We start from the raw sequence: 23,482 nt of genomic DNA, 5'->3' as shown, positions 1-23,482 counted from the left end.
AATACACCCAAACTCTCAAATCACTAAAATTAGAGCTTATAAATGCAAGCTCTTAAACTCTCAATTCTCTCTACAAAACTTGGATCTCAAGATTGGAATAAAATGAATTAGGGAGCTCTTCCTTTTATAGCCAAAAAATGGCTATTAAATTAATATATATATGTATATATTTCAAATGTTGTTGCCAACTTCTTCTTTTTCTCCATTTGGATGGCACCATTTTCTTTGGCCGGCATCACCATTTTCTTTGGCCGGCTTGTCAAAGCCAACTTGAATTGGCTTTGTGGCCACCGGCCTTTGACAACCATGACAACAGATAATAAAGAAGTTGCTTGTGCAACAAAAGAGTTGTAAGGCTTAAGTTTGACACATGTCGTCTTAGACTCTTCGATTAAGATTGATCTCCTAAACCAACTCTTCAGAATAAAATTGAAGGGTAAAATGAAAAAAAAAAAAAAAGAGAGGAGAAATGAAAAATATGCATTTTAAGAGTTTGAAAGACTTCACTAGGTTGTTGTGCACAAATGCATACTTGCTGAATTTGCTATACCAATATTTCATTAATGAAAATTAAAAAACCAATAACATATTTTCTAAACTAAATTAAAAATAGTAGGTGTCATTTAGTTAATATAGTAAAATCTCTTACTTTATAAACAAAAAGTTTGGGTTTCGAATCCCGCTCATGTAAGTAAGGAGGAAATTGAGAAAATGATTAATAAATATTTTCAAAATCATTCATCGAGATAAAGGATTACGGCATATGTGTTATCATTTTATACCCAAAAAAAAAGAAAAGTGGACACTTGCCTAATTATTTTTTTGTGAAAATGAATGAATAAATAAGAAGAAGTTGTTTTTATGCTTATAAGAGCAATGATTTGCTTATAAAGTTAGGGATCATTTTGCTTAAGGTCTATATGGTACACAAGATGTGATAGGATTGTATTGGATTATGTTTAGATACTTACCCAATTGTTGTCTTGTGAAAATAAATAAATAAATAAATAAATAACTTAGTTTTATACTTACTTATAACAGTAATGTTTTGCTTATAAAGTTGGAGTCAATTTGTTCGAGGGCTATTTGGTATGCAGAATGTGGTAGGACTGCATTAGATTATGTTTAGTGGCGCTTGGTATAATTACGGTTTAGATTGGATTGGAACAATAATTTTCTTATTAAACTTATTTTAAAGTAAATAAATATAAGTTATTTATTTAATTAAATTTACGTCAATGATAAAATGAAAACTCACAAAATATGAAAAATAAAAATCAATTTAATTATAAATATAGTTCCTAAAATTGTGAATTTATAATATTATTACAATTACAATTTAATAACTAAAATTTTTGAATTAAATCAATTAAAAAATTAATAAAATATTTTAAACATTAATTAATAATAAATTTATATCTGCAACATAAAATTAAATTATTCTTTAATATTTATATAAGTTTAAAATAATATTATAATATAATTAAAAAATAAATTATAATATTTATAATATTAGTTAAATAAAATAAATAATAATTTTGTCATTCATCATCCCATGAATAGTTATGATAACATTTTTGGCTTCATAAAAGTAATCCCAAGGGTTCTCCTAGGATACAATTTTCATACTATTTAGGATTAAATGGTGGTCCATTATAATTTATTCCAAACATGTTTTTAACAGCAAACGTTGGATTAGGGTTCATCCTAATCCCATGAACTTTTATATACCGCCATCAAACTGTTACAACCCTCACAAAATGGGGAGCCTACCCCACCTTTAATTACCACATTTGATTTGACTGTAACTTAAAATAGTAAGGTAGCCAAGGCTTACGGTTAATCACGCTGTCAGTGTTGTTGAAGCATGCTTTACTGATGTTTGTTTAACAAATACCAATACACACAATCATGAAGTCCTCATTCAATTGAATGCCATGTAACAAGGAACAAAAAATTTGGGCAATTACTTAGATGTGTAGTATCATTCAGACCACAAACAATCTAGCATTTACCATGCCAAAAAAAAAAAAATGTCTTTACAAGATTATTTTTTAGAGGAACCAATGAAGCTGAGAAGACAAGCTGTGCTATTAATTGTTAATAGAAATAAATGATGAACGCTGATTGAAAAACCTGATAATATAATTAATTTGACATTAATTCCCAATACAGTTGGTAATCTCATATACCCAGAATTACAAATCAGTTCAACTGGAAGTTCCCTATATCAAAGACAACCAATTTAACTAACAGAAAATTTAAACATAAACGTTGTACCCTCACAGGAGGGAAACAAAATGCCATTTTATTTAGAGCAGAAAAAGAAGCCATACAGGAAAAGCATAAAAAAATTGCACTTCCAGCTAATGAGAAGTATGTGTTACAGAAGAAAAACTCATGAATTGAATAATAAAAAAGTTATTTTACAACATAAAGTTGAAAGACTTTAAAACTTATCTGTTGAACAAGAAGTTAGCCATGTCTGCAAACAGAATCCATGGACAGAACCTAGGAACATGCCAACAATAGACAACACTCCTTTACATGTTGTAATAAGAATGGGATCCTTCAGATCGGCGTTTTCAGGCAGAAGAAACATGCGACTAAATCAATATTAAACTCACTTACCTTTGACTCTTGAATTGTGGAATCGAGTTTAAGCTAATTTCATTCTTTACAAGTAAGTCCACAACAATTGAAAGTGTAGATGCATCTGGTATTACATTTCTCTCATCCATTCTGTGAAGGAGTTCAACAACTTTTGATGTCTCATTATTGCGGATGCAACTTAGCATCAGCGTGTTAAATGTGACACAATCGGGTGCTACACCTTTTGCTTCCATATCAAGAAACAAACCATGTGCCTTGTCCATTTTCCCATCAGCACAAAGCGCATGGATCATGATGTTATATGTTACAACATCTGCTATTAGGACTCCACGACGCAAACTACGAAATAGTTCCCATGCAATTTCGAGTCTGCCAGATTTACAGAATCCATCAATGAGGCAGTTGTAGACTCGAATATCTAGTTCACACTTGAGAATTCTCAAAGTACGAAATAGTTCAACTGCCTTTACAATATAACCATTCTTGCAGAGCCCATCATAAAGGGTTCTATATGTCCAGGTATCAGCTGCCACATCACTACGCTGCATCTCATCAAACAATTTTAAAGCACGCTCAACCTGGTGTATTTCAAAAAGGCCATGGAACAAGGTGTTATATGTAACAACTGTTGGCCTAATTCCTTTAGAAAGCATTTCACTATAAAGGCTTAACGCTTCCTCTATTTCCTTATTCTTGCAGTAACCATTTATCAAACTATTGTAACTAAAAACATCATGTTTGCAACCCATACTCTCCATAGAAACAAATAGTTCCTTCGCACGATTAACTCTACCTGTCAAACAAAACCCGTCCATTAATGTGTTATAGACAAAAGCATTTGGACGCACACCAATCTGAATCATCAATTCTAACAGCCTACTTGCTTCGTCCATCTTCCCATTTTTACAAAGCTCATTCATGATCACATTAAAAGACACAACATCCGGCTGTACCCCTTGGTCCATCATCTCAATAAACAAACACTTCGCCTCATTCCAATCATTAGCATAACAAAAACCGTGAATCAAAGAGTTATAAGTAACCACATTGGGGTTAATATTCTCATCCTTCATCTTCAGAAACAGTTCCTTGGCCTTGTCCACAAAACCTTCCTTACAAAGACCATCTATAATAGTACTGTATGTAATAGCGTCTGGCTTACAAATGACACCAAATTCCCCATTTCCATTAGTCATCTCTTCAAATAAATTTAGAGCAACAATTGTATGGCCTGTTCGACACAATCCATTAATCAAAATATTGTATGTAAAAACATCAGGCTCACAACCAAACACTCTAAGTTTCGTAAACAATGCAGCAGCCTCCATGATTCTACTCTCCGCACACAAACCTTTAATCAAAGAATTAAAGGTTACAGCATTTGGAGTAAAACAAGACCTGAGGATTCTCCCAAGAACAACAAAACCATGAGAAACTCGACCCATTTTGCAAAAGCAGTTAATCAGGATACTATAAGTATAAAGATTTGGAAACAACCCAATTGAATTGAGTCTCTTGAAGAGTGAAAGGACAGTATCATAATGTTTATCCTTAGCAAGACAACCAAACAAAATATTGAAGGAACAGACAGGAGGCGGAGAAGGGTGCATACGGAGCATGTAATCAAAGATACACAAGGCTTCATTAGGAGTAATAAGATTAATATCACCTTGACCTGATGATTTGCACCTTTCTTTGAGGAATTTTTCGAGTGAGGCTCGGTCTTTGACCGTCAGTCGTAGCGACTCCTTCAGTTTAGCTGTTGTATTCGGATATGAGGGTTCATTTTCCAAAATTGAAGATGTGGGTTTTCCGGTATGAGGGAACGAAGATGAGAAATTACATCTAAGAGCTGATACTGAAATTGAAGTAAAATGAAATGGACGAGTTGTGGATACGAAAGCCATTGGAGAGCTTTTGATTATTTGGGGTTGAAAAAGAAGAATAGAATTAAATGGGCGATGATTATTCATGAGCAAGTGGTTTGTGCAATGAAACGAATGTAAATAATTCTTAAGATACTCTTAAAAAATAAAAACGGAAAAAATGCATTTGTCGGTATAAGCCTCGATAACAGGCGGTAATTGTGCTTTTCTTCTTCTGATGCATTTGTTAGAGAATAGGCATTTAAATTCAGTTAATTGAATGAAATAATATTTACCAGCTTTCTCTTAAATTTTTATTTTTAGAGTACTGATATTCGTCTAGAAATTTTTTTTTTCAGAATGATAACAAAATACATGTTAATGCCATATAGAGTTACCATTAACTGAAAACATAATAATAAAAACATGTTAACACCATATGATGCTACCCATTTATGAAAAAAATATATTAATACCATATGATTTTATAGTTGTTTCTAGGGAAAATTTTTTTTTCTTAAAGTTTAATGCAATAACTCATTTCATCCTTACTTTTCAAATAATAACTTAAAATATTCTTCTGTTAACTCACCGTTAATATAAAACCGTTAACTAGTAGTTCATTGTGAGTAAAATAAGATTTTTTATTAAAGTGATACAAACTATATTAAAATAATTTTTTTACACAATTAAATAGCACTATAAAATATACAAAATTCATTAAATTTTTCTTAAATGAAATCAACGATGATGTAGTTTGATATAATCATTAAATAATTGTCATAAAGAACAAACTATAATTAACACAATATCTTTAAATTATTGGAAGAAAAATTCAAAAATACCAGTAGTTTTTATGTGCTTGCATGTACTGAATATTTTTTTTATCTTCAACTCAATTCAAACCATTTTATAACGTAATTAGAGAGTATACTTATACAAATAAGAAAATGTGATATTTTTGGTACTTAGATTTAGGGTTTATAAGGCTTTCATGCCGCCAAAATAGAAAGAAGTGAAAAAAGAATTGATTGAAATAAAAAAATTTTCATCTTTTTCAGTATTTCCTATTTAATGGGATTAGATAAAATTATTTTTAGTTATATGTCAACTTTTATTTATTTTTCTAATTTTTCTTTGATGGAAAATCCATTTTTACCCTTAATGAATTAGTAACAAACTATATTCTACTAACGGTGAGTTAATGGAATAATATTTTGAGCTATTGTTTAAAAAATAAGGATAAAATGAGTTATTGTATGAAACCCTAGGGATGAGAAAGGCTTTTTCCCGTTGTTTCTATTACCAGTGCCCGCTTTAGGGTATCAGGGCCTTAGGCGAATTATTATTATTTTTATGAGACCTCTTTTGTTTAGCAATTTCAATACTCAACAAAACAAAAAAGAGTTGAAAATTCATTTCAGTTTTAATTCTTGAATTTCAACAAATAATCAAGAAGATTCTAAAAAAAAAAAATCTAAACTTTACCATTAGAAATTATACAAAAATAAACAAATGAATAAATGAGAATAATACAATTTTCAAATATAATATTTAGAATGGTAGCACATTGAAAGTTGAGATCATGGATTGATGGTTAGATAATGGATATGGACTTTGTATTTCAAGTAACTAATTTTTATTTTTTTTGAATGAACTAATGCATGTAATAATCTTCATTGTAGAGAAGAGAACAAGAAATTTTACATCTATGATTTTCTAGATTATAAGATTTTTAATAGAAATTAAAAGTAATACTCAAAGTCAAAGATTCTAATGTTGAATAATTGAGCTTTTTTAAGAAGTTGAAAATGTAAAAAGTTTACTTATTTTTATTGGAAAAACTAATAATGAATAAATTAATGGTTAAACAATATTATTAATTATATCTCTTTAACAATAAGATAACCAATTATAGGTTTTTATATAAAAATAATAATTATTAATTATAGGATAATTATAAATTAGAGAGATGTCTAATAGGCTTTGGGAAATTATCTACCGTCCACCCGTTTTTTCCAACTTTTTCAAAAATACACAATTCTTTTTTTTTTCTATAATCCACCTGAAGTTACATTTCTTTTTACTTTTCCACTTTCGTTTGGAATCCGTTAAGGAAATTAACGGAATATTACTTAAATGACTTTTTTACCCTTAAATGTAAAAGATAATTTATCCATCGACCACTTGTTTTTTTTGTATTTTTTCAGAAATACACAATTCTTAAATTTTTTTTTTGCTGACCTCCACTCGAAGTTGTATTATTTTACACCTATCCACCACTGTGTCGTTGTAAAATGACGATTTTACCCTTATGATGTTAGCAAAGTTATAATGGTCTCCAAACGGAAGTGAAAAAGTGAAAAGAAATGCATTTTCAGGTGGATTCCAGCAAAAAAAAAATTGTGTATTTTTTTAAAACATTGAAAAAATGAATGGACGGTGGATAATTTCTCATAGGCTTTTCTACCACACATAATTTTTTTTTATTTTTTTATTAATCAGAGAGTTATTACTAATACTTAAAAAATAAGATCTTTTTAAAATTTGGAGCCTTAAGCGACCGCCTTGTTCGCCTATACTTAAAACCACCTATGTCTATGACCGCCCCCGTTAATATTATGGATAAATATCACTAAATAGCAAACCATACCACTTAGAAAGATGATGATGGAAGTTGGTAAAAGATGATGATGGAAGTTGGTAAAAGATGATGACGAAAGTTGGTGTTACCATTAATGAAAAAACATATTAATACCATATGATTTTATAGCTGCTTTTGTGGCCATGCCGTAACTATTACGGATAAATATCATTTTTCTTATTCTTAAGTTTGGCTTCACCGGTAAATAACAATGAGACAGTCGAAAAAATTGAACATAGAAGCTATGGTAAACATGATATTGAACCTATACAATTGTAACCGAAGAAAAGTGGATCTTGAAAAATAGATCATGTATTGTTGATTTTAAATCAGAAATGGTACTACACATTTCATAAATAAAAATTTTGTTTCAGATAAATAAGAGTGCTACTACAATTGCTTACTAATCAATACTTCTCAGGTACATCTAGCTCTTCCCAAGGAAATGGACTGAAATAATTGTACCTTCTTTAGGTGAGTTGCTGTTTCAGAGGAATGCAAAACATCACTGCCATTGTAATACATCCAAAGCTTGTTGATGAATTTGTTTATCTCCAGCAGCAATTACATTGAAGCCTGGAAAACAGAACAGAATATGATGGATGAAGACAAATAGATGCTTTTACTGAAAGTCAAATTATAAACTTGCAGCACCAATAATCACAACTTTATTTATAAAACTGACTAAAATTGGCGAAGATGTGAAATAAGAAAAGAGAAAATTCAAACAAAGACAATTTTGTTCATAAAAAGGCAAGCACACTTGTTGCACGGGCATCTGAAGAAGCCTCCCAATAAAGTTGATCACCTCTCCAATCAGTTATTACACCACCAGCACCTTCTATTACTGGTATTAGTGCAAGAACATCGTATGGCTGCCAAAAAGGAAAAAACAAAAAACAACTTATTGATTAGACGAAAGCAATTATGTTTAAATACACTGCATTTTGCGTAAGCTAAGAAAAGCAACAGGATTTTCACATGGTCGCAATACAAAGTCCTCACAGCAGCTTAGTGTGCATGAACGGGAAAAGTAATGCATGTGGTGTTAAGTTATTTGATATTTATAGAGATAGTTTGGTATTAGTGACAAATGGAATTAGCTGGAATAACGTCTCCTGATTCCAAAAAGAAGTGCTACCTACGCATGTGTGCAAGTATATCCTCTGTACACATTGCTAGGTACTCTCCTTATCTTCCATGAAAACCAACTATTGGGCTTTTCATGCTTAAGTCCAAATATACATCCAAACATAGTATCCAACATATAGACTTGAATGGTTGCAGTTTACCTGAAGACCAGACTCAATGACAAGATCCACATATCCTGAAGCCAGAAGGGCATACGCATAGCAGTCACAACCATAAAGGGGCACCTTCACCTATACATAATGAAGAATTGAAACGAAAATATGAGATTTGGGAATCAGTATACATGATATTTAATCTCCAAACTCAGCAGGAGTATTTGAGGGACTGGGTATTGACAGATGTGACTGGATGACATAACAAGATACTGACCCAAGCAGCCAGAGACAGAGGCAGCATGGTGCTACTCGGGTGTCAGGTCAGCTGCACCCACTTAATTTAAACAAATTACTCAGCTTTCTATTTTATGCTCAAGTCTTGCCCCTGATTTTTATTAATCTGCCCCCTTGATTTCATTGTTCTGCCCCTTTCCCCTTTAAAATTATTTGAACAACTCAATAACTAGAAATAAAAAGCCGGATAGCCATAATCCCAGTATATTTCAAAAGACATTTTGGATAGTGTTGTTAACGAAACTATTGAACAATGCTATCAACTCATGAAGATGTGCCATGGGCAGTTGTAAATGATGTTGATAGAATATATATATTATGAATGCAGAATATATATATATATATTATGAATGAAAGATATAACTTTTGTATTTATTATTATTTTTAAAAATTGTCCCCTGTAGAGTAAATGTCTGGCTCCATCCCTTGCAAATGGTTATACCTAAAGCTGCAAAGTACACCCGTAGAAGAATAAGGGGGAAAAAGTGGAAGAGATAAGTAATAAAAAAAGAATTCCACACAAGCTAAAACAAAAATGTAGTGTGTTATAATGTGTGGCGCTTGACATTCTAAATATTGAAAACCGAGCCAAAACATTCCCATAGTCGAATATCGTGGACTTATTTTATTTCCATGACATCAGATATCCCATAAGCCACTGAGGTTGAATTAGATTGTTAATTCATCCTATCAACCAATGTACTCAAGATGAGCATAATCTCTTAGTATTTTCCTATCAACAAATGCATTCATGCAGAAGGCAAACACTTCGCTTTAATCAACTTTAAGAACTAGCACATACCTTATTTCTTACACGAGCAAATGCCTCTTCAGCATCTCCTTTGAACAGGTGTGGGCTTGTAGTGTATCTAAACAGATAGAAACAAAAGTAAGAAAATGAAATAAAATAGATTATACAAATCAAGTCCAGCACGGTGCTGGTAAAGATGTAGTTAAATTATCCGGTTGCAAATGTTGAGATGCTACGCACAACTATTCTTGCTATGGAATTTAGATATCCAAAAGATAGAATAACCATACAAATAAGCTTGTGACAGTTTGGCACAAGTGCGAGTGGACACTTCTTCTCCGTTTAGTGTAGTGCACTTTCCACTGATTCCAATCCATCTTTCTCTTAGAACAGGCTGATCAATTATGCCAAGAATCTGCAAAAACATGCTTGTCAAAATATAAACTCCGAAGCAAAAACAAGCATGCAATCACTGACGGTAAAATTTCACCCTCAGCATAATAAGTGCAAAAAATTATGATCTAATTTATTTGTTGCATGAAATGCAGATACAAATCCAGAGAGATTCCCTATCAAAAACAAGGATGCAAAAACATGTTGGAACATATTCTTAACAAAGACCACCGCTGGTTCCAGTCTATCAAGCAATTCGCCGTTCAATAATTTTCCAGTCCTTACAAAATACTTGATATCCGTACAATTAAAAACTGAAAACAACTATTAACATAAGCCTGATGAGATGGAAAATTTAGCATTAATCACCAGCCACCTTACCACCTCGACTTTTTTTTTTCCCTTCTTTTTGCTTTTTTTTTTTTTCTACTTAAAAGAAAACCAAATACAGAATAGATTTTGTTCCAGATGCAAGAAAGAGAATATTTTTTTTCTTTTTTACCCCCTATCAAACCAAAATATTATGCAATCAAGAAACAGTTGTTCATCCTTTGTGCATGCAACCAAATGGTAGGTGCTCTTACTGGTTTGCCTTTATGTAGCAAAGCAATGAGAGTACCAAACAGAGGTTTTCCTGAAACAAGCAAAGGTACAGGATCACTTCAGTAAAATATTCAAAGCTTCAACTGTTGAGACAGAAAGAAACATACCAGTGATAAAGCTCTTGGTCCCATCTATTGGATCTAAAACCCAAACATAATCTGCAAACTTCTCCTTACACCTCCACCCATTCTCCTCACCAAAACTACAATAAGAACTCTTAGACAGTATCAGCAACAGCAAATCAAAAATCAAGGATGAAACTTTTAACACTTCACATGAATACTTTTTAACTTAGCATTATACTTTTATAATGAGATACATGTGACTGTAGACAAAAAGCAAAAAGAAAAATGAAAAAAGAAAATAAGTACGTAAGATATTTCACTATTTGGGACATAAGCAACCAATAACCTACACTCAACTAAGCATAATTAAACCATTTGGCTTGGTTTGGAAAAATAACCACAAAGAAAGCACTCGAGATCATATTATCTCAAGTTTTGAGCAATGCAAATTCTATAGATGTGTTTTCATTTTCCTTAATTTTTCTTAGCAACCAAATAGGAAAGTCTATGCATAACTTACATAGCATGAGAAGGTAAATTCTCCTGAATAATCAAAACCATAGCTTCTTCTGCTGTTCGATCTGCAATTGTCACAGGACCTGAAGCAAATACAAAAGCAGTCCAATTAGGCAAAAAACATCTACAGGTGAACTAAGGAACATAAAGTTACATTCCTCACAACCAAACAACGCGCCCAATTTCCGATTCTATTATAATAAGGAAAATGAAAATGAAAAACTTTGAACTAATCACTTTCTTTTCTTTTTTTCACCAAAACATTTCTCTGCAACCAAACACACCACTAACATCTCTAGCTCTTAAACATCCCCTATCCACCTAATTGCACAACCATGTGAGATACTGCAATCAAATTGTATAACAACAATTCAAAGGATGATCTTTTAAGAATTCCATGCCTCTCCTTTACTGCCCTTTATTACACTTTCACAATACATATATATTTTTTTAAATAGCAGGTTTTGCATTGCTCAAAACTTACCAAATTTTTTAAAATTTAACCATTTCAGAAACTTGGACTGAAATTATTAGAAATTTCTCAAAATTTTATGAATGTTTTTCAAATACATTTATGAGTAAACAACATAAAATAAAACATTAGAAACAAAGGAACTCAATAATTATTCATCCTACATTTTCTCAGCGATCAAACAGTACATTTATAAATCAAGAATAATAATTTAAAAAAAATATTATTCTTCACGTACCAAATTTCTTCACCAAATATAATTATAATTCACCAAAGCAATATCTCATACCAATTAAAAATTTAAAATAGCTAAAAAAGATTTAAAAATAGAATAAAAAGATGTGAATGGGACTAACTCAAATCCTCTTTATCGATAATTTCGAATTTCTTTCGAAAATATTTGCGGATAACTTCTCCGGCGGCGTCGGCGAGTTTGTTGCCGACGTCGGCAAAGCGATCGAGGTCGGGCTCGCTAATGCCGTTACTAGTGACGGCGTGATTGGAGAGATTCGAATTTGAAGTCATTGCAGATACAGTTGTTGTTTTGAGAGAAACTGAGTGGTAATTTATGGCGGGAGAAAACGGCAGCGCCTGGGCGTCGTTTTGATGGAGAGTTAGCGTTTGGTTGTGCAAGGAAACAGGAGAAAACAGGAGAGGTTTGGAAGATTGAGAGAGGAAGTTGAATTGAGAAAGCATTTGCGAAGTGATTTGAGGGTTTTAAATACGCGGGAAAATTGATGCTTGTGATTGAGAGAAAGTGAAGTGAATGCCAGATGAGGAAGTGAAAGTAGAGATATGAGAGAGAGTGTGTTCAGAGAGTTCAACAACCGTTAGAAGTGGAAGTTGACGTGGTTTGCACAGTTGGATTGCATTGGCATCCTGTGAATTTGATTTGATTATCTTGACGTCTTTGAAAGGTACCCGAGAGGAACCACACACCGTTTCTTTAAGAGTTATGCTATTTACCTGAGTCAAATCCGGGGATCAGGCTACGGTGCAACAGTGGCACCTAAGGGGAATCCCAAATCCGGGTTAAATTCTAAAACTAATGCAATCGACGTCGTTTCGTGTATTTTTTTTTTTTTCATCAGCATCAAAACGACGCTGTTTGAGTCCCTCATCACTCTGTCTTCGTTCCTCTTACTAAAGCTAAACTACACAGAAAACAAAGTTTCAGCAGTTGGAGCCGCCTTCTGATACAAGCAAACGAAAAGCACAGAGTTGTCACTAAAACACTCTTTCTGCAACTTTAAACGTCATGTCATCGAATGGCACTGCTAATGAAGTAGAAGTAAGCAAAGTGTTCATAGGAGCAAGCTGCAACCGAATTGTCAATAACATATCATGGGGCGCCTCTGATTTGGTCTCTTTCGGTGCCCAAAACGTCATCGCCATATTCTTTCCCAAGGTCCTCACTTTACACCTTCTTGATTCTACCAATCAACGCCCGCACCATTAGCCTCAACCCACCTTCAATTTGCTCAATCTGTGAAATTAAATTCTTGGACAAATTACTCCACGCCATGAAAGAGTGATTTCAAGACTATTGTGCCAAGACCGGAAGAGAAAGCTCGGGTAGGTTTTCTTGGGTGGTCGCGTTTTCTAATGCGTCGTAATAGGAAAGAAAATGGTTGAGGAGGAGGTCAACGTGAGAGTAGAGAAGGGTTTGCGAAGAAGATGAAGAAAGAGACTTGTGAATGAGAGGGAGGGAGGAGAGTTTTTTTGCAGAGAAGCAAGGATCTTGGCATCTTTGAAGAAGATGATGATTTCAGCTTGATGTGAGCAAGCTCACATGAAAAAGAGACAGGGAAGAGAAACATTGAAGTGAAGGGAAAAGGAGGAAGGGAAGGGGAAATATTTGACAAGTAAAACGAATCGTTTTTGGCTTTGTTGTGAAACGGTGTGTTTTCATTTTAATCAAAACAGTGAGTTTCAATTCAAGGCTTGAGTTGGGGCCCGAATCGGGGGGAAATAGTTTTTTCCTTTATTTAATGGTGTGTTTAGTTTATGGGAATGTGAATGAGGTAGAATGAGAATGAGTTGAGAATGTGAATGGGCTAGAATGAGAATGAGGAACGAAAATGAGATTTCAATGTTTACTTGATAAAAATAAATGGGAATGGAAATATGCTGGAATGCCATTGATGTGTTTACTTAGCAAAATAAATGAGAATGATGAATGAGAATGAGAATCAATTTAATCAAAACAGTGAGTTTTTGGCTTTGTTGTGAAACGGTGCGTTTTCATTTTAATCAAAACAGTGAGTTTCAATTCAAGGCTTGAGTTGGGGCGCGAATCGGGGGGAAATAGTTTTTTCCTTTATTTAATGGTGTGTTTAGTTTATGGGAATGTGAATGAGGTAGAATGAGAATGAGTTGAGAATGTGAATGGGCTAGAATGAGAATGAGGAACGAAAATGAGATTTCAATGTTTACTTGATAAAAATAAATGGGAATGGGAATGTGCTGGAATGCCATTGATGTGTTTACTTGGCAAAATAAATGAGAATGATGAATGAGAATGAGAATCAATTTACCAAAATACCTATAGTATTAATAATTAATAAAAATAATTAATTTATCATTATTAACAATATTATCATTATTGTTGTTGTTGTTATTATTATTATTAAATTTTATTAACTTTATTATTTTAGTTATTATTTATTATTATTATTATTATTAATATTATCATTATTAACATTTATTATTATTATTATTATTATATTTTATTAACTTTATTATTTTATTTATTATGAATTACTATTAATATTATCATTATTAACATTTATTATTATTATTTTAATTAATATCATTTTTATAATAATATTTATACATGTATGTATATAATGAAAATTACATTATTATTATTATTAAATTTTATTAACTTTATTATTTTAGTTATTATTAATTATTGTTATTATTATTAATAAAAATAATAATAACAACAATAATAATATTGATAATATTGTTAATAATGATAAATTAATTATTTTTATTAATTATTATTTTTATCATTATTTTTATTGTTAATAATGATAATATTAATAAAAAAATTAATAATAACTAAAATAATAAAGTTAATAAAATTTAATAATAATAATTATTATTATTATTAATGACATTTAAAATAATAAAATTATTTGTGATTTGAACAAAGGTAATTTAGGAAATATGAAAAAATTAGAATGATAGAAAAATAAATTTATGTTTCATTCACATTTCCATATTTTCATTCCCAACCTCCCATGAGAATGAGATTCTCATTCTTTATTCTCAAATTATGTAGGACCCACATAATTTATTCTCGTTCCCAAATTCAATTTTATCAAGTAAACATAGTTTTGATTCTCATTTCTCCATTCACATTCCTTATTCTAAGAAGTAAACACACCATAAAGAATAATACAATATTTTTTATAATCAATGTGCAAGTAGCCAAGTAAATTTACAAACTCCCGATATTGGCCTCATTTACTTTAGGGTGCGTTTGATATTGAGGTTAGGCAATTATAATTTAAAAATTACTGTATTAAAATATTTAGTAAACACTAGTTGTTGTACTTTATAAGTTATGTTGATATGATTTTTTACTTATATAATGAAAAATTTATTATAACTTTAATAATTTTATTAAAATTATTATTTACTACATATTATTAACTTTTATTTGATAGTTATAATTTTTTTTTTATAGCAGTTATATCTCAAAAGATATAGCACTTCAATCCCAAACGAGACCTTAATTGAGTAATTTTCACTCATCAACAAACCTTGTTTGGCTGACCACTTGTAAGGATGGCAATCGGGTCTGGTTTAGGTTTGTCAAATTCTACTAATTCAATCTAATGCCTGAAATAAAGGACCATAGACTAAAAAAAGTTTGGTCCGTATTTTGAAGGGTCAGGCTAAGCCCGGCTATTGTCCAGTCTCGATCGGGTTCAGCCTTTATCCAAACTTGAGGTTTTTTTTTCAAAAAAAAAATCTACAATAAAATAAAATAAAAGCTGATTTTACATTAAATTACAAGGAAAAAATCTTCCTAATTCGGACAATCTTTTGAAAAAAGAATGAAGGAGATGGGTAAATCTCAAATCAATTTTTTAATTTCTCTTTTTCGAATGGAAATACTGAATCTCAAAAAAAAAAAAAAATGAAGAAAATAATTTACTTTACGTGACACAGTTTTTACAACCAAAATATAATTATTTAAATATGAAGGGGCAGTGCATGTCTTGATCATCATCCAACAACCACCTATCATTTACAACATTACCTAGCTCAAACGTCAGTGCGCCCATTTCACTTTCAATCCCATGTTTCATGTGGAAAGCCCTCTCAAAAGGTTCTATTTATCTATCTATATATATATATATAGAGAGAGAGAGAAATTGATTGCAAATTTCTCTTTATTGAAATTAATATATAACACTTATTTTTTATTATTTTAATTAGGGATGACAATAGATCAGATATGTGTTGGATCTATTCTATTCCAAATCTAAATCTATAATAAAAATTAAGATTCGTATATGTTCTAAATCTGTCATGAATCTACTACTCATATCCATATCCCAAAAAAAATATATAGATATATGTATGTTCTAAATCCAAAAAAAAAAAATCTAAATTTGCTTTAAATTCATCATGAATTCTAAAACTTGACAATAGAAGAAAGGTATTTTTTTAGAAATAAAACTAAAAACAAAATGTATTGATAACAATTAAATTGTATATTTTGTCTAAAATATCTAATAAATATTGTACCTTATGCTTTTGCACTAAAACAAATCATAAGACTCATATGCATTGATAATGACATATGAGTTAAATATGATTGATATTTAATACTTTATTATTTTTATTATGACCATATTTAACTGAATATATGAATAACATTGTTAACTTTTTACGTCATCCATGTCCACATATTTTGAATGTCATTTGGAATGTATTGATGAACATGGATTTGATTTTGATCATAAAAATTTAATAAAAGTTCAATTAATTAAACAATAAAAGATTAGTTAATATAAAATAAAGAATTCAATTACAAAAAAAAAAAAAAATCGTACTAGCATCTTGAGCCAACAATTTGAAAAGAAATCAACGCCGGTTGCCCTAATTTTACTTTATACTTAATTTATTATCATTTAAATTTACAAAACTAACTTTTAAGTTTCAAGATTTTTAAATACATGGTAAATGCCACTAATATGTTATGAATAAAATATATTATTATTTATAATTACATTATTTTTTTAAAAATAAAATAAAATTAAATAAAATTAAAGGTAAGTAAATATGAATCTGAATTTTTGAACTCATTTAAAATTAAAATTAAAAATATTAATCAATTTTCAAAAAATTGATTTTTGAACTCATTTTAATTATATACAGAATATTTTGTTATCCCCAATTATTTTGCGATGAAAAAAAATTAGTGTCTATATTTACAAAAATTATCCAAAAGGTCAATGTCATATATTTTTTTCGTTGATCATTATTTTCTATTTTTCAATAGTTGTGTGTCTGATTTTATTAGAGTTTTAAATTTTACCATATAAAAATATACTTCATCTTTAGAAAGTTAAACCAAACAACTACAGAAAAATAAAAATAATGACATGGACATTTTGAATAATTTTTAAAAATACAAGAACTAGCTAGGTAACTGACTCAAATTTAAGGTACTAAGAGAATATTTACCAATATTTTTATCCGCATAATAAAAGCATTGAGAATATATGCCTCTATCATTAAAATTATTTAGAAAAAAAATTGTAAATTGATTTACTTGAATGTGTAAATGAAAAAAAAAAATTCATACATAACATCATTATCATAAACTATAACAGTAAAATAACTTCAAGAATATAAAACGCCAATCCATACGAGCAAAACTATTCTTTTCGTACATATTTACATATACACGTACAATAAATATCACATATGAATTCACTTACATTAATTCATAAAAAGCAATCAATACCTCAATCATAACATGAGATCACCGGTGCCCCATAATCATCAAATTAATATTGATATCAATATCATTATCAATTTCTAACTTAACAATGTCCTGAACAAACCAACTAAACGATTAGAGTTCCAATCACACTATACATTCTGAAATTAATCCAATAATATATATGTCACTCTCGGAATTCTAAGACCTTGCAAAGATTCTATTCAAACACGTGGGGTTTCATATGAAAATGCCTCATAATTGAATGAGTCATCAATTATTCAAAATCACTTTATTTCAACAAGAACTAAGTTGTCTTTTCAGTATTTAATATTTACCAATGTTTTTTCCAACATAATAAAAGCATTGGAAATATATGCCTATATCATTAAAATTATATAGAAAATAAAATTTTAAATTGATTTACTCAAATGTGTAATTAAAAAAAAATCATACGAATAGAATATTTCAAATTATTAAATGTGAAAATAAACTTGGAAGAAAAATAATTTTTTTTGTCACAATAATAATATCAAAATGCAATTAGTTGAATATAAAAGGGCAGTGGATCTCTTAATCATCATCCAACAATACCACCTATCATCGTTACAAGAAGAAGTTTATTTGGCCCAAAAGGCAGTTCTTCTAAACGTACAGCATTTCATTATCCCTTCCATGTTTCATGAAGATGGCAAAGCACTCACGAAAAGGTTACATGCCATGCATGGCATGCATCTTATTATATATATTGTGAGCCACGAAAGCAACACCATTTATAATAATGGATTGTATAATTATCTCTCTTCTTTTTTTTCAAAAAACAAATATATATATATATATATATATATGTGGCTATTCGATTACCAATGATTTTGAAGAACAAAAAAATCTGAAGAAAATAAATTACTTTTTTATATTATTTCCATTTATTATTTATTAATTGCTTTAAAAATCTTAAAACAAAAATTGCTATTTCGTATCATAATCACGAGAAAATAATTACGAGGCCTAATGTATGGATTTCAAAAGCAATATGAATTCTGTACGGATTAGAAATATGATATTCAACTTCAATTTTTTTTTTTTTTTGAGAGAGAGTTTAATTGTGTTGAAGTGCAAGTCGACGTGCTTTGCACCGTTGAATCGGCGTCATGTGAATTTGATTTGATTATCATCATATTTTTTTTTCTCTTTTATTATTAATTTTTTCAATCGGAAGCAAACATATGTTAATAATTTCTTTAAATACTTTTTTTAAAATAACAATTATGTAAATTATGAGAGCGTAAAAGGAAAATCGTAAAACCTTTATAAATAAAACCGACATAAAAATTAACGGTTTAGAATATTTGAAGGCAAGCCTAAGTTCCCACAAAGTTTCCTCTCTAACTTGATTGAAGATGATAAGAAGAATCAAATATTAAAATGATTGATTGTGTCCGTCATGATTTTTAATTAAAAAAAGATTGATCATCATTTAATGAAAAACTTAGTTGATTAATCTTGTTTAATTGACATTATTATCAAAATATATTAATTATAATTAGCCGAGCGATTGAAGTTTAAAATCTTTAAACTTTATCAAGTTATCACTTGTAGTAGAAATAAGAGGTAAAAATTTTCAAGTTTATTTAATTTCATCATTTAATGTAAAACTTTATTACTTGCATGTGAATCATTCAAAGCACACCAAATACTACTTGTACGAGCACATAACAATATATACAAGTGTAACGTGGGAGTATTTCCTTCATCAATTATAATTGAGTGAATGTAGTCTTCTCCCTTACCCAAGAGTGAGGAGTAGACATCCCTCGAATATTAGTGAGGGTTAAAATCTGGACAGAGCTCCATTAGCATTGATGTAAGTCGGTCCCAATAATAGTTTGATTTATAAATATCAATTATAGTCTCATGTAATATGAGTTGTAGTTTGAGCACTAGTCTCATGTAATAAAAAAAAAAAACAATATATATAACTACAACCACAATCAGTCAAGCATACCATGCGTCATGCCATTTTTTATTTCCTCACTCTTGTACCATATAAAATGTCTTTGTATTGCGGCTTGTTTGAATATAATAAGTACTGATGTATCATTAATAGAAGCAGTGGGGACTCACTGTAAAAATCACTTGAAACCTTGGCACTGGATCCAGGATTTATCCATGACAAATTAACAGGGGGTGTTTTCTGGGGCGGCCAAGGTTGTCCTCTTTCGAGAATTTTGAAGCTAAATGGAGCTTTGAGGGCTGTGGGAAATCGGTGTTTGTCTCTGGAAGAATTATCTATTTACAGCTGCTGTGGAGAAATCGGTGTTTGTCTCGTTGCTTTTTGTGGGGGACATGGGTTTGGAAGCAAATTGTTGCACAGAACTTAAACATAATCTAGCTACGATCTCCATCTTACTTGCAGTCTGTTTAATTTAGTCACGGCTTTGTTACATTAGCTCTGTTCTGTCCTAATTAATCATCTGCTATTTTAATTTATTCTAATATCTTCGTTAATCGTTGAGGTGGTGTTTGTTTTTTTAATATGAAATTTAAATAGACCTCAATTAATTTTAATTCTGAATAAAATTCAATGCCAGTGATATATTTATTTATTTTTATTAAAAATAAATATTAATTTGTAATAGTTTTTCTAATTTAAAAAAAATTGATATCTAATATTTTTACATTTTTATCTTTATAAATTACAAATGTTAAATAAAAGATAAATATCTTAAAGAACACAAATAAGATAATATATTATCATAATATAAATCATTTTCAATTAAATACAACCCTTATTTTAAATTCGTGTGGTGATCAATTTTATTGTCACTTACAGATCTTTTATATGAAAAATATTTATAAATTTTTTTTTCAAATAAACAATACTAATTTAGAGAAAATAAAAGAAAAAAAAAATAATAGTCTACCACTATATTTTCACAACAAGTTATAAAGATGGGTGATAATGTTAATTATTAAACTTTAATAGATAAGGGTATAAATTAATTAATTAAATAAGAATATTTTGAAAAAAAATCTTTTATTAATATTATTCAGATTTTTAAATTAAACAAAAAAAATTAAAAATTAACTTAATAACTGAAAATTTTTATTAAATAACTTTACTAATTGAAATTAAATCAATTAAAGGGCTCTACTAATTGATATTAACTCAATTAAATTATTAAATCAAAAAAATTCAAAATTAATCCCTTATTATTTAAAATTAATCATTTAGTATTTTAGTTTATTCTAATATCTCATAATCATTTGGCATGTACTCTTTTTATCTTCTCATTAAATGAAATTAAACCAAGTAGAAGTTTATCCTAACCATAGCTAAGATGATGACTTATGTACTGCGAAAAAATTAAAAAAAAATACTCACACATATCGACGTGGTCAATTGTCACAGGTAGTTCTCGATCAATGATTGCTAATTTTTTGTCATTTAATTATGGGTACACTGGCTTGCTATTAGCTCATAATTGAAACACAACAAAACTCAAGAAGAGGCCAAATTAAATGTCAATTAATTTCATAAAACATTCCATGCATATTCATCCCCAGTACTGAATATTACAGCAGTCGCGATCCACGGGCTCATTCTTTGCTCAACAAACCAGGTCCGAAAATTTAATTTGAAAAAAAAAAAATTAAGAGACATACAACACAACACATCACATCACAACACACGCAGCACGATACAAGCTCGCTCTTTCACAGCTCATGGACATTTGACACAATTTAAAGGGCCTATATGAATGCATGAGTAAGCTTTATTTAGTGGTTGTGGCTGCTGCTGTGGTGGCCACTGGGAAGCTTTTCCTTGATCTTCTCCATCATGCTCTTCTTCTCATGATCATGGTGCTGCGTTGCGGTTGTGGTGGTAGAGGTGGTGGTGGCAGCGGAGAACCCTGTCGTCTGCGGATGCTCGTCCTTTTGCTTCCCCAGAGTTAGTTTCTCTTTTATCTTCTCTCGCAGTCCCTTCTTCTTCCTTCTCCCACCTTGCCCATCATCCTCGGACTGCAACCCATAGAAATTTGTAATTGAGAGAAAAAATATAATAATAAAAAATATATATCAATTTAGACAGCATTCGTTTGCTAATTTTTAGCCTCGAATTTGTTTGTGTGAATTTGCATTTTCCCCCCAAAGGATTGGGGATGGTTCAAATTGAAAAATATATTAAAAAGAAGAGAAAAGCTCAATTCGTAAATAAAATCTAGCGTTTGTGCCATTCCCATCTGTATAATATTACATTAACCCAAAGCCCATTATTAGTTGTTTTTTAAAATAGTCTCTAATAAAAAATAAATAAATAACAGAGCTCAATACTGAAAGATTTCTTTAAAAATTTTCTTACATTTTGTTACTATATTCTATTAAAGGGAATAGAAAAATTTGTCCTGATTTGCATGTATCTCATGCAACACCACCTTCAGCGTTTCTTTGAATGTGTGTGTTGCCAAAAATTGTTACCAAAAAGTTTTGTTTATTTAAGACTATATATTCGATAATTTTATTGAAGTATAAGATTAAAAAAAAAAAAGATTTTAATATATTATAACGATTCCTTTATTATGAAATTTACCAATAATAATAATAACTCTTATTTTCTTGTGACACATAAATGTCGAAAACTTAAAATGTCTCACCGAACTAGAGCTGGCACTGCTGGAGCGCTGAATCTCCCCTTCAGCTTCAACTTCACGCTTACGCTCCTCCTCGAGCTCCTGCTTCAACTCTTTATGCTCATGAACACCACCAGCCCCAGTCGCTGCAACCGCGGCACCGCCCGCCGTCTCGATACCCGTAGGTGCTCCCGCATGCACGCCTTGTCCGCCCGTTAAGCCGCCACCATCAACTTGAGTAGCAGCAGGCGCAGGTTCGTGGGTCGTCGTAGTAGCAGTTGTGGTTTTTGTAGTGGCAACACCGGTAAGGTGCATGGGGTTGCCGTATTCGTCGGTTAACTGAACTGGGTTCCCGCGTTCGTCCGTCAGCGCAATTGGGTTCCCATGTTCATCTCGTAAATCTGCCATTATTTCTTGAAACTCTCAAGAAAAATTTCGATGAACTAACTTAATTTATAGATAGCTAAATATTCTGAACTCTTGAAGATTATAGTATGGGCAAAAGGAGTTTAAAAGGTAAAAGAGTGACGGTGGATCCCGAGAAAAAGATTGTGTTTGTTTCTGCATGTAATTTGGTGTTTACACGTGCTCGTTGGATCCTGAACGGACATACGAGATGGCGCCACGCCTAAAGAAATGAGTACAGGTGTAGGTTAGGGATGGCAATGGAGCAGATATGGGTTGGATCTACTCTGCTCCAGATCCATATCCATAATAAAAATCAAGATCTGTATCTGCTCCAGATCCGTCATGAATTCATATTTTTCGCTCCATATCCAGATCCAAAAAAGAAATAAATATATATATCTACTTCAAATCCGAAAAAAAATTAAAATTTAAATCTACTCTAAATTTGTCATGAATTCTAAAACTCATCAATTAAAAAGTAATAATTTTTTAGAATGAAAATTGAAGGCTAAAATGTATTGATAACAAATAAATTATATAATTTTTCTCAAAAATATAATAAATATTGTAGCTTATACTTTTACACCAAAACAACAAATAAGATAATAAAATATCCTTTAAAAGTAATTGTAGGAGTAAGATCAATCTAATATTCTATTGTCTCATTCATCATTCTAATATCCACGACATACCCACCCTCATTCCTATAACATTAGATAATGACATATAAATTAAATATGATTTATATTCAATCATTTATTATTTTTATTATGATCATATTTGACTAAATATATGAATAACTATATTCTTTAAAAATTATTTGGTCAATATAATAAAATAAATTACCAGGTTGTATTACTTGGCTTGCAATTTGAATATTGCATGCACGTGCTTTAGGGCTGACTGACCTTTAAATTTACAAAACAAACCTTTAAGTTTTAAGAATTTAAATGTATGGTAAATACCACTAATATGCTATGGATAAAATTTATTATCAGTATAATTGCACAAT

General features: G+C 30.5%; 3 protein-coding genes across 4 annotated transcripts; all 3 read right to left on the bottom strand.

Moving 5' to 3' along the window:
* Positions 1–2,365: 2,365 nt before the first annotated feature.
* On the bottom strand, positions 2,366–4,697 carry LOC18034806 (putative pentatricopeptide repeat-containing protein At1g12700, mitochondrial). The gene has a single exon (XM_006423314.2). The coding sequence runs from the start codon at positions 4,584–4,586 to the stop codon at positions 2,628–2,630; it is 1,959 nt and encodes a 652-aa protein (XP_006423377.2). The 5' UTR covers positions 4,587–4,697; the 3' UTR covers positions 2,366–2,627.
* A 2,783-nt stretch (positions 4,698–7,480) lies between these two features.
* LOC18034922 (bifunctional phosphatase IMPL2, chloroplastic) lies at positions 7,481–12,377 on the bottom strand. 2 transcript variants are annotated; one of them, XM_024179180.1, is made up of 9 exons: positions 11,820–12,377; positions 10,996–11,074; positions 10,518–10,612; positions 10,392–10,441; positions 9,705–9,829; positions 9,466–9,532; positions 8,415–8,504; positions 7,931–7,997; positions 7,481–7,698 (listed from the first exon to the last, which is right to left on the bottom strand). In XM_024179180.1, the coding sequence occupies exons 1-9, from the start codon at positions 12,157–12,159 to the stop codon at positions 7,628–7,630; spliced, it is 984 nt and encodes a 327-aa protein (XP_024034948.1). In that variant the 5' UTR covers positions 12,160–12,377; the 3' UTR covers positions 7,481–7,627. The 2 variants fall into 2 exon arrangements, with proteins under 2 accessions (XP_024034948.1, XP_006423376.1); XM_006423313.2 differs by having other exon boundaries at positions 7,482–7,698; positions 7,886–7,997.
* An 8,715-nt stretch (positions 12,378–21,092) lies between these two features.
* LOC18034129 (late embryogenesis abundant protein) lies at positions 21,093–22,470 on the bottom strand. The gene is made up of 2 exons (XM_006423312.2): positions 22,087–22,470; positions 21,093–21,454 (listed from the first exon to the last, which is right to left on the bottom strand). Exons 1-2 carry the CDS (start codon positions 22,468–22,470, stop codon positions 21,212–21,214), a joined length of 627 nt encoding a protein of 208 aa, XP_006423375.1. The 3' UTR covers positions 21,093–21,211.
* Positions 22,471–23,482: the final 1,012 nt, after the last annotated feature.

Source organism: Citrus clementina, unplaced genomic scaffold (genome assembly GCF_000493195.1).
Source record: "Citrus clementina cultivar Clemenules unplaced genomic scaffold, Citrus_clementina_v1.0 scaffold_8, whole genome shotgun sequence".
Classification (NCBI taxonomy): domain Eukaryota; kingdom Viridiplantae; phylum Streptophyta; class Magnoliopsida; order Sapindales; family Rutaceae; genus Citrus; species Citrus x clementina.
The sequence above is the reverse complement of the archived record's forward strand: the minus strand, read 5'-3'. Positions and strand labels throughout refer to the sequence as shown.